This window comes from Epinephelus moara, chromosome 22 (genome assembly GCF_006386435.1).
Source record: "Epinephelus moara isolate mb chromosome 22, YSFRI_EMoa_1.0, whole genome shotgun sequence".
Taxonomy (NCBI): domain Eukaryota; kingdom Metazoa; phylum Chordata; class Actinopteri; order Perciformes; family Serranidae; genus Epinephelus; species Epinephelus moara.
In genome coordinates, this window is record NC_065527.1 from 42,111,949 (window position 1) to 42,124,346 (window position 12,398).

The 12,398-nt window shown below is 41.5% G+C and overlaps 1 protein-coding gene across 1 annotated transcript in view; it reads left to right on the forward strand.

Annotated features, from left to right (window-relative positions):
- The window catches only part of ak2 (adenylate kinase 2), a 21,806-nt gene extending 9,682 nt beyond the window's left edge, over positions 1-12,124 (forward strand). Inside the window, exons 4-7 of the mRNA XM_050034910.1 lie at positions 2,269-2,363; positions 3,656-3,728; positions 6,950-7,169; positions 11,714-12,124. Of these exons, the coding sequence (XP_049890867.1) occupies positions 2,269-2,363; positions 3,656-3,728; positions 6,950-7,169; positions 11,714-11,721 (396 nt within the window). The 3' untranslated portion in view covers positions 11,722-12,124. The remainder of the gene's footprint in view (positions 1-2,268; positions 2,364-3,655; positions 3,729-6,949; positions 7,170-11,713) is intronic.
- Positions 12,125-12,398: the final 274 nt, after the last annotated feature.

Here is a 12,398-nt window from a genome sequence, read left to right on the forward strand (position 1 = left end):
GGTACACCACCAATCTCCAGAGCTACGCAGCCTTGTGGCAGCCATTCCTCCTCTCTCGTCCTCTAACGTTACCTGTTGCGCCTCGCTCTCTCCTCCTCTATTCAGGCGACCGTCCGGTTCTGCCTTCCAGCTGTTGCTGCATGTTCAGGCACGCTATGAGATCGCTGCTTGTTCTCGCGATATTTCGTCCGCGTTTTGGAGAGCAGAGCTAAATGGTAAACAAACATGGCAGCACACCGGTAAGGTAAGACAACACGTTTACATGTCATTTTCTATATGTTCTCTGACATTTATCCTAACGATATGAGGCGGTCTTTGTGGAAAAAAAATGCTTGTTTAGTGGACTAACTTTGCACTTGAAGGGATACCCGTTCTCTTACTTTTTAACAGGTCTGACGCTTCGGCTGTATCTAGGCTAACGGCTAACATGCTAACTGTTATCTGTATGTCACTAGTCACTTGAACCAAATTTAGGACGATGGGAGACGGGTTGAAATAAACCGAAATTTCCCTTTAACCCAGGACCAAACCTGAAAATAATATTGAGGGTGCTTTCACACCTAACCTGTCAATCGAACCCTGGAGGGTCTCAGTCTGCTTCCAAACGGACTCTGGTGCAGTTTGTTTGTGGTGTGAAATAAAATAAACCAATCGCAGGATTTTATGATAGCAGATATGATTTTAGCATGACTTACCAATAATAAATCCATCTGCTGATGGTGAAATTTCTCCACGATCTCATAATTGATCCTTATAAAGGCCACGTATATGCCATAACTTATTTATACTAATATATACATGTAGCCATGGTTACACATATGCACGTCAGTGATGATATTTTCCCTGATTAAAAAGCCATTAAAGTCCATTAAAAATGGTGTGACAGTGATCCCACAGTACACGCAAGAAGTCTTCTTTTCATCTTGTCTCTATGTTTGTCATAAAGTTTAACATGCGATTGATTTGCAGTCTAATATTAGCCCACTAATAATGCTTACAATCAGTTATTTCTCTGTGAGCTCTGAGACACCAAAGAACAGAAATATAAACATTTCAGAAGCTGTCGGTAACTAGAATTCGATTTCCCCTCGTTGGTCCTGATGATGCAAGATGACAAATGCCAGAACTGTCCAGTCGAGTTCACTCGTGTTTACTTCTCTTGATTCGTTTGCAAAAAGTCAGTGTGAGCAGGAACTGAACCAAAACTAAAATGCAACATTGTATCATTGTTTTCCGCTTGGTGCGGACCAAATGAACCGAACTACAGGTGTGAAAGCACCCTAAGGTAAAATACCACCTGGGGATCAACTTTTTTGTGGGTCACCTGCCAGGTGCCCAGCCTGACACTTGCTAACTCATTGTTGCCGCTGACATCAGGATGGTGTAATCTTGGAAACATAGTGCCCACCCTCCGGTTTCCTTCCTGGCTAACACTGTTTGCTCTGTCAGCACGGTTGTGATTGCTTAGGGCTGTTTATGGATTTAGCAGTGCTACCTGCAAGCAGCTGGCTTAGCCACCACCATGTTGAGACCCGTGTGCAGACAACTCCTATGCTCTAAATTTGAATTGAAGGATTTTACGTCATGAGAAAGGCTTTTATCACTTAATTTCCACATACAAATGAGTGAACTTTATGGTGTTGATACCAAAAAGTACAGTTATTTCTCAAGTAAAAAGGTGGTACTCAAAAGGTCAAATAATACACCTGTAGATAAAACACTGATGTTGCATTAAAGTGAAAGCAGTGCCCCTTTTTTTTGAGGACAGAAAGCAGCTTTTCACAGTCAAAATATTGTCTTTCATTGAAGTATTTATGATCAAAAAAATCAATAAAAAGCATGGACTGCAGATTCAAATGAGCCATATAGCAAACTCTGGCTCAACACTTATGTTGTGCATGGCCCCTGTTAAACCTAACTAAAAACATTATTTCCAAGAATGTGCATCTAAATAACAATGTTTTGTTTCACTGTAACAAAGCTTCTGCAAGCTCCTGCAAATTAACACCAAAAAAATGAAAATACACTAGAGCACAAGGAGGCCCTATACTAAAGTATGATCTTATAATATGTTGCAAATTAAGGCTCCATTTTCCCTTTAAGTAAGAAGGAAAGTGTGATGTTGCTGATGAAAGCTTATATTTTTATTTAGTCTGAGTCATTATGTCAGAAAAAAATTAGAGGACAAGAAAGGATGAGTGTTTTTATACTGAACATTAGATATCAGTCGTGTCTTTTGTTTGATCCCTCTGTGTTTGTCTCTTGCAGCTGGACGACTTGTTGGACAAGAGACACGAGCAGCTGGACTCTGTGATCGAGTTCGCTGTTGATGACTCTCTGTTGGTCCGCAGGATCTGTGGCAGGTAGGAGAGAGAATTAATTATTCAAGACCAGAGAAAAGGATCCAATCTGTTTTATTTCCCAGCCACAAACAGAGGTTTATAAGTTCTCAGGATGGTGCTTTTTCCTTTTTGCTTCAAGGCTCCTCATTCTGTCTGCATGTTAAATCCACCTGGGCAGGTAGATTGATTCATGTGAGCAGAAGAGTCTGGGAAAGTGAGATAATGCTGGAGAGAAGTGGAGCGGGAAAGCATGCGATTAACAAAGAAGGTGGCCTTAGGGGGTTTGAGAGCGTCCTGCAGCTGGAAGGTCGCAGGTTGAATCCTTGAAAGTGGACAAGTCCGTCCCCGGTGATTTGGATTGAGTGTTACAGCTGCTCAGAAATGCTGCTCTTTATGAGCCTCCAAAGCGACACCAGTGAAGCTGCAGTTCATTAGTGACATGTTCATTTTTTCATTTCATTCATTAGGAATATAAAACAATAAACTCCATGAGTCCTAGCATTGTGTTTAGGTTAAATACATTAATTCATTAAAATCTGAAACATCAGCTGACCTTTCCTCTTTGTCTCGGTTCTGCCACTAGTGAAAAAAAAAGCCACAACCAACAGTAACCACTGCACAGCCCGCAGGTAGTCCCTACATCAGTAAGCTTACAGCACTACTGATAAATGCCACTGTGCCAGTTCCTGTTCTGACCTGACACAGATTCATTTACGTAAGCTCTACAGGTTGAGGCCTGCAGAGAAAGTTTTATAATGATTCAATTAAACTGTCTTGTTGTTTCCTGGTGAGCTTCCAGCTCTTCTGCCTCCACTGTGCAAAAAATGATTATTTACATAACTGTTTTGAAACAGTTTAATTTAACACGCTGCGCTCTGATTTGAAGCTGACCCACACATTGCACAGACAGACGTGCTCTCGGAGACCTTCACATGTTGGCGCTTTCAGAAATTGTGTGTTCTGAAATCTTTTGTTAGTGTTTGTTATTACAGCACAGAGTTTGTCCTCCTTTCCTCACAATAACCACTCGATGTTATACATGCGCCACATTGAATAAAAGAAACAGTTTGCAAAGAGCCATCTTTCTGTCGACGGGGGTCCTTTTGTGAGGAGGAGGAGGCCGGCTGCTGCCTTTTCAAGTCCAAGTAGGACAAGGGCAGCATGTGGGATGTGAAAAGGACAGTTAAGTAGTTAGTGAGTCACTGTGGCTGTCTAACCCTCATCTGTCTTCCTCTGCTCTCACTCTGATTTCTTTTCCGTCCTTGTCCTTTCCTCCTCCTCCTCATCTCACCGTCTCCCCTCCATTTCCCCAGACTAATTCATCAGCCAAGTGGCCGCTCCTACCACGAGGAGTTCAACCCCCCCAAAGAGCCCATGAAGGATGACGTAAGTAGTTTCACTATCAACCCACTTAGAAACCACTTTTGGCTAAACTGCCACCTACCTAAACTCAATGCCAAGCTAGAAATCTGTGACAATCAGCCAGCTTCAGACTGAAGTGCTTTGACGCAAACTGAATGTATAAAATGTTCGGTACTTGCTAATTAAATTCATGGAGATGTTTCTGGTCAAAAGCCATCATCATTAAATACATCTTATTAAATCTGGATACCTCACAAAGAAGCAGATGTACATGAAGAGACTCAGAGTTAGAGAAGGCGTCTTTTTAATGTTTTGGTGTGTTCTCTCCTTGAGAGAAGATTTCTGTTTGGTGGTGGCGTCCAGTGGAGAGAGACAATTTGGCCTTGAAGTGGGAGGTTGATTGATTTATTGATGGGACTAAAAGTTTTTACAAGGTGACAATGAATGAGGGTTTCCAGCAGTCTTTCAAATGCCAATGCCAGAAGAAAAGTTACACTTTTATCAAATTAAACACAGCAAAGGTCAAATATTAAAGTTGTTGTTTAGATGTTTGTCGACAGACTCAATTTATTACTGGGTGTGTCCATGGCGCTGATGTCATTTATTGGGTACTTAAAAAGTAACAATTCTAAATTATCTACCAGATGACCTGCCAGAAAGGGGAAGTAGTACCTTTTTAGTGACCGAGTTTATCGCCGTCATCGTGACCATCCCCATTTACTGACAATAATATCCCTGTGGACATCATCATGTGCCAGTTTGGTAGATATTGCCCAACCCCAGTAGCTAACATAGGAATGGTGTTGGATCTGTTTCAGGATAGAGTTCTGTGCTGGTCATTGCACCACCATTAAAATGGGACCCTTAGGGGCCGTGACCATCTAGTGTCCATCTAAGCATTTTTTTTTTCCCTCGACCAAAAACACCAGGGCCCGTATTCACAAAGAATCCTAAGACTAAAAGTAGCTCTTAGTGATGTCATTCTAAGAAAAATCTTAGAATTCCTCGAATTCTAAGATTTTTCTTAGAATTTTCCCTTGGTAAGATAAAAGTTATTCACAAAGCATCTTAGGCCTTAAGAGAGCTCCTAAGGTGAAAAACTGTTAAGAGGAGGGAGGAGGACTTTTAAGAAGCCTAAGAGTGTCTTAAACAGAGAAGATGGCGGAAAGACAGAGATGAAGGAGAGATATTCTCCGTATATTGAACGACAGTGATTTAATAAGACGCTACCAGCTTGATCGTGCTGGGATAATGTTTGTGGTGAGAGGGAACAACGCATTGATTTGTCGGGCAATGCGCTCCCAAGTCTGCCTCTTCCCTTGTGCCGTGATCCCGGGACCGAATTTCCCTCTTAAAACTCCTTTGTTCTCCTCCACAAGCTGTGCCAACAGCAGGCACTGCTCTTCTGTCCAGTTCGGCTTTCTCGTTATTTTTTTCTCCATTTCATTCGTTGTTTTGGTCATTCTGCCAAATCAAACCGCTTTTTACAAGGAGGCCAGCAATCACAGTAATTGCTGACAGCTGAGTCTGCGTCCACCATTAATATCAAGCAGATTAAGTAGTAAAATTACCAGCATGGTGAGTAAACATAACAATAAGCAAATCAATAATCGGCATGTGAGAGGTACATTCAGACATTTTGAAGCTGTGTAACAATTAATTTAATTTTGCTGAGTTTCATCATCATGACATAAAATTATTTTTACGATTACACATTTCTAATACAGTCTAAGTTCTATGATCGGTTGATTTCACTGTCCATTCATTACTAGGAGTGCATTTGTTTTTGTTTTGTTTTTTTCTTTTTTCCTTTTTGTAACAACCAATCACAGCTTTTAGAAGACTGCATCATACCTAGCAACGGGGTCAACCACACCTCCTCACTAAGATAAAAGTTTCTGTCCCCTCCTTGCTCAGTGGTGCTCTCAGAAACTTCCTGAATCACTCTTAAGCTAAGATTCCTTGCTAGGAATGTTTTAGGCTAAGTTAGGAGCTCTCTGAGAGGACTCTGAGAATCTTTGTGAATACGGGCCCAGGTGTTCCTTAGGAAACACTCAGCTGAGAGGGTTTTAGAGTGCTTTGCAGGCGCAGCGTTTTTCCACCTGAGATGCTTTGGTTGTGTCTGGTTGCTATGAGACGGAATATCCACGCAAGTAAAAATGTTGGCGCAAGGTAGAGTAGCAGCTCTGAATGAAGGGAAGGCTGAAGCATGTAGGGAGAGAGGACAGACCCGCTGCTCTGTGTGAGTTCATTAGAGGAATAATATTAATATTTATACAGTGTATGAATACGTTTCTCCTCCATCGTTGTTGTTGTTCAGCATTTGTATATGTAAGATGTGACAGTTGTTATTTGTCCCGCCCCTCCACTGTAATTGGACTGCTGGGTAAAAAGTGATAGTGAGAAGTGTAGTGTCTTACTCAAAATTTAACATTTTTTACTTTCAGTTCTTGGCGCTCAGAAAAAATGTCAAGTGTGCATATGTGGGGCTCCCCATTGCAAAGAATTAAAGAAATACACTGGCCTCAGGAAACACTCTTAAGCGGACATGGCCCCTTAATGTAAAGGATGAACTGACCCGAATTTTTTCAACTCAGATATTTAAACTCAGAGTATCTGCTGATGGAGCACAGATCAGATACCAGTGCCCTCTTTTTCCCAAAAGTAAAACTCTGTGCAACTACTTTGAATCATATATTAAAGTGAACAAATATTGTAATGGTCATAGAATATTGATATCTTGGCCATACGGATCAGATTTATATGCAGGATTTACACGGCAAGGTTTGGTGCCAATTAGAGATGATTGATTACACCATTACCTTTATCTGCACCTGTTCAGTGAACTTAATTACTCATTTTACTAAGATGATACTCGTACCGTAAAACGTACGTTATTTGTACGGAATACTTGTTTCATCCGAATCTTTGGCTCAACCCAAGTGCAGATCACTCTTGGTGTCTCTTTCACTCTTAGTGTACATGTGTGGCTCATTTGCAAACAAAACACCACGCAGCGACACACAATCCCTCTGACGTAGGGACGACTTTCAGTTGAGCACAAAGTGAGCGAGGCAAAGTGAGAGGGATTCAATGACACTTATTAGGTTGCTGCATGAAACCAGAAGAGCACTGACCTGATTGTAGACATGAGTTAAGACTGAGATGGTAAAACCTGTACAACAATGCTTTGTCTGTTATCTTTTTTGTCCCTCTCATCTGTTTTCTCTCTTGTCTGCACACAGCTGACAGGCGAGCCACTCATCCGCCGCAGCGACGACAATGAGAAGACGTTGAAGTCCCGTCTGGAAGCCTACCATCGGCAGACTGTCCCTCTGGTGAACTACTACAAAGCCAAGGGCCTGCACACGGCTGTCAACGCTGCCCTGAGCCCAAACGTCGTCTTTGCCTCCATTGTAGCTGCCTTCTCCGCTGCCACGGAAATCCCCGCCCGTGCTGTCGCCTGTAAAGACCAAGTGTTCTTCATTTAAAAACCCCTTTCCATCCTTCCCATATCCTCTCCAATGCGCTCTTTCCCCTTCAGTGGTGGTGATTATACAAGAGTTGATCAAATGTCACAGTGGCAACAAAATGTAACTTCGCAACATGTAACCGTGGAAGATGGAGACTCGATATATCGTCAATTGAAGAAAATCAGAGTGTTTCACCAGTGTGATCCCTGTTGTAGAAACAGAAAGGATTTAAAGATGTATTTTTGCTCCTCTTCATCACAAAGCCTGAAAGAGAACACCACAAAACAAACTGCCGCTTAGCACTACGCTGCTGCTTCTGCCTTTCATGCAGTGTAGAAATAAGAGTTAATGTTTTGACATTTAGCAGAGCAGAATGCCACGCACGTTTCTAGAGATGCTTTTCACCAGAAGCTGTTTGGAAATATTGACGTTTGTTGCATATTGTTTGCCTTCGCTGGACAGGTTCGCTCTTGTTTAATCGATGAATTTGCCCTTTTCTCTTCCTTAGTCTCTGATTCTCCTGCACGTACTGTAGATCTCCTGTTTTTTCCTATCAGCTGCATTGCCTCCTCTTTCAATCGCTTAAAGGTGAAAACACATCACAGGCATCAGACACACATGGTCCAACCTGCTAGTCATTTTCAGTGGCCTGTAACATTCCTTACCTGGTTTTAATTTTTTTCACTGAGAGACAACCAGAGCTATTGGTTTTTATTAGGTGTCGTTAAACTGAAAGAACAGTTTTTAGGACCAAGATTAAAAGGCGTGACAAAGGCAGGGTATCGCTTTTATTGCTGCCATCTCCAGAGCTGCTCTCCTCTGCGAACAGTCAGTTCAATGTCTGCCCAGTTAGCACAAGCTTACACAACAGCAGCACCAAAACGGCACGATTCTGGCTTGTACTTCATGAATAACAATTAGGTAACGTTAGCCTTGTGATGCTAACAGTTAACTTGCCCCGTCACTGTGTGTGCAGCCAGGCGGACTCTTACAACTGTCCGTTGCTCGGAGCTTACACTCAGCAGCAGCAGCTACAATCCATACAGTTTGTAGTGTGGTGAAGTGTAAGGCAGTGTATTTGATGGAGTCTGCACAGCGTGCCCATTTGCTACTAAAACATCAGAGAGTATGGCTATACTACACACCAGTCCAGTCATATTATGGGTATAAAATGAAGTACTCTGTTGGTATCGGTATCACTTTTAAGTAATACTTCACCCACAAAATGACCATTTGTAAATCAGTCATGTCATGTGACCTTGAATTCATGTTACCGCGCTATACAAGTGCAGTCCATTTACTGTTTACCATTTTCTTACTTGTACTGCTCTCCCTCTTTTGGACATTTGGAATTTGACTGGTTGACAATTAACTCAGCATTTGATTGATTTAATCAGTATGCACGTCACTATAAAATAGACTTTAATTTTGTTGCGGGGGGCTAGAGCCTATCCCAGCTGACATTGTCACCAGACTATCACAGGGTTGACACATAGAGACAGACAACCATTCACGATGACACCAATTAACCTGCATGTCTTTGGACTGTGGGAAGAAGCCGGAGTACTTGGAGAAAACCCATTCTGACACGGGGAGAACACGCAAAGTCCCCACATAGTGGCCTGCACTGGCTGGCATGTTCTAACCTGGATCCTCTTGCTGTGAGGCAACAGTGCTAACCATTGCACCACCGTGCCGCCCTGTATTAATAATATATTATTGTGTAACAGTTACTCAGGCCTTGAATTGGTGAAAAATACATTTTTCTGTCATGCCTCCACGGTGAACGAAGAATCCAAAACTGAGAAAATTCTTAATGAATTGAATTAAAAGGGTTCAGAATTAACATCTGTTAACAAAGTCTCACACAATTCATGCAGTATAATCCAAGTCTCATTTATCCGGTTGTATGCTCAGTACTTTCCAAACACATATATTTTCACTAATACATTGTTATTTAAAACATCTCAGTACAAACAGTCTCGTGAATCGCTGAGCAGCATGCGTTGGCCGCCTGTACGTTTGAACACTGCTTAAGCAAAGCTCATACGTTACTTGTCGACAGAAGTGTTTTTTATTCTAATCTTTTGGCAAAAATGCATGTTTGGGAAGCACCAAGCACATGACTGCATAAATGAGACTTGGATTATGCTTCACAAATTGTGTGAGAGTTTGGAAATGGGTGTTTTAATATAGTTTTGCTGTCGTTAAATGTGGACCTGCTTTACTTCAGTTCATGAAGAATGTTTGCCTCTTATTTTTGGATTCTTCGTTCGCACGATTCACATTCAACGTAACACAGTCAGTAACTGATACACAAATGCTCATTTTGGGGGTGATGCATTCTTATAGAATATGGGTTTTGAGAGCAGTATTGAATTCTGTAATTGAGTCCAGTCTACAGATGTGAGGGATAAGCACAGCAGAACAGAAAGCCCTGGCACCCAATGTGCTGAGGTTGATAGTAAACTGCTAGTAGACCTGCTGATAAAGACCACAGGGAGCAGGAGGTAGTGTCAGATTGTGGCTGACACCCCCTCCCCAGTAGCTGCATCCTTCCTGTTGACCTAAATGGTGTGTGAGACGTTTGCTCAGCAGCATCACAAGTTTTGGTTGCAACACGCTGCTGTCATTTTCCTCTTAGTGATGTGTGCAACTTTCAGTCTGTCTTCTTTTGAATTTATATGAGCAAACTTTCTGAGAAGCTAAATTTCTCGGTTGTTTTGAAATGTAGAACACTTATTGAAGTACAAGCACTTTTTTTTTTAGATTAAAGAGGACCTGTTATGCAAATTTTTACTTCATACTTGTATTTAAGGTTTCTACTTGAACATGTTTATGTGCTTTAATGGCCAAAAAACATTTAATTTTCCTCAGACTGTCTGTGCTGGAACACCTGTGTTCACCCTCTGTCTGAGATCCTCCGTTGTAGTGCCTGTCTCTTTAAGCCCCCATCCCAAAAAGCTAAGTCTGCTCTAATTGGTCAGCGTTTCTGGGACTTGTGTATCTCGGTGTCTTTGCACAGTCATTGCAGCTGGAGAATGACTGTGTAGAAGTATAGCCACACTTTCTCTCGTGAAAAATCACCAATAAAAGCCTCTTCTCACATCGGGACATGTTTCAGCAGGAATATGATCCAAAATTGGGAAGAGATTAGCTACAGAGTTTACATGTTTCCTTGACGTTACATGTGACTACATGTAGTATAGGCTCGCAGTAGCATGCCTGGAGCAGATGACCTCATAAAGAAATCCATCACACTTCAGTGTCATACTGTAACCACAGTAGAAAAAAGGTTGGAAACAGGGTATTCAGAATGGTCTAAAGCCTGAGGTTTCACAGGTTTAAGTTTTACATACATTTACCTCATTATTTAGAACTTTGGCCATGTTTAATATGAACATTCTTCATTGTAACATCATGTATGAGACACAGAATACAGAAAAGCATAATAGGTCCCCTTTAAGTTCCCTGTACCTAATGTGAAGTGTGCGTTCTAACATTGAGAAATGTGTTGTTGTTGTTTTTTTTTTACATCAGTTCAGAGGCCAGTTGGATAAACACACTTTCATTTTTTCCATCAGGGACATTGAAAGTTAAAAATGGAAGTTTTGTGTGCTGACGTCACAGTTTTTGTGAAGTGAACTGCATCAAAGAGAAGAGCTGAAGGACGTTGGTCTCTCAAACCTTCAGGATGAAGTCCTTCTCGGAAATGTTTTGAATTTGGGCTTTTGTTTGTGCTGCTCCCAGAGGTCTCTTTTTACCCTCTTTTTTGTTCAGTAGGTGTGTACTCAGAGTACTTCCTTACTATGTTTAGTTCCAGATATTCTTGATACTTGCACCATGGGAGTTGTGTTAAAAAAAAATCCTGAATTTTGAACAGGAGTAATGTGTTTTTTTTTGTTGTTTTTTTTCCCCCATCCTGTATATCGGCTTCTGAGCACTCCTGTGACATCTGGCTTCGCCCTTGAATCCTCACTTCCTCCTTGACCTATTAGTTTCCTCCTCAGCTCTGCAGACTTGGTGTTTGTGTTCAGTGGAAACATCTTGCATGCAGACTGTGTCACCTGCACTTTCCCTTGAATACTGATGTGTGTATTCTCTCAGGGGTTGCTGTGATGAAAAACAATAGCAGATGTTCAGCAGGCCCTAGCAGGCAGACTTCTGTCTCTTATTCAGCTTGAGACAATTTCATGCTAAATTTCCCTGAATATTCTATCCTGTTCTCAGTGATGCCTTACTTCCTTTTGATTTGTCACTTTTTTTGAAAGCTGTGAATGTATAGATTTAAAATTGAAGCCTGACAGCTGTTTGTTTTGTTCAGCCCTAAATGAATGTGACTTTTAAATGTGCACTTTAAAGTGAATGCTGGTGCCCTAATTACTCTCAGAGATGGACAGGGCTAATTTTTTCGTCCATTGCTTTTGACAGGTTCAGCATTTAAATGACCAAAAAAGTGTTATTAGTCATGGCTTCTTTCGTTTTCTCTGTAATTCACCCAAAACTTTCTTCCCCTCTCTCTCCTCTCTCTTCCAGCTGGTTGAATGCTGAGCTGCTACATTCCCACCGAGGCGACGGATTGGATTTGGCAAAAGATCTCGGGTGGGTGGACAGGCAAGGGAGGGGGGATCAGAAAATAGAGGGAATGCTTAGACTTTTTATAAGTTAACGCTAATGTTGCGACGCAGTGGGGCTCGTAGTTGTCATATTCCTCATGTTTACCCTTCTAATAAATATGCTTTCCCTACAATCTGCACATTTTGTGCACATTGTGTTCCATTTTTTCACTGTACTCTCCCACTGCGCAAACTACATGTTTCAGAAAGCAGTTGTAGATAAATGTTAGAGCCTGTTTACACTTGTTATCAACATTTGTCTGAAAGTGGACAGCTCTGTTTGTTTACAAGTAACAATAAAAGGTGTCTCCACATGTGTCTCAAGGCACCACTTCTGACTGGATCTTACTTTGTGTTAATTAACTTGTGAATCATTTCTCAAGTTAATTGTGGGCTATTGTTATTTTTAACTGGTGGGACAGCCTTAACTATTTAGAAATTTAGAAAAAAATCTTTAATTGTAGGCCTGCACATAGTTCATTGTTCCCTTTCAGTCGATTCACTCACTACAACACATATACTATGGGATATCACGCCCATTGTAATGCCTAATGCCTTTTAAGGCAGGTGACCTGTAGTGATGTATGTGAAGCGAGAGAGAGAGA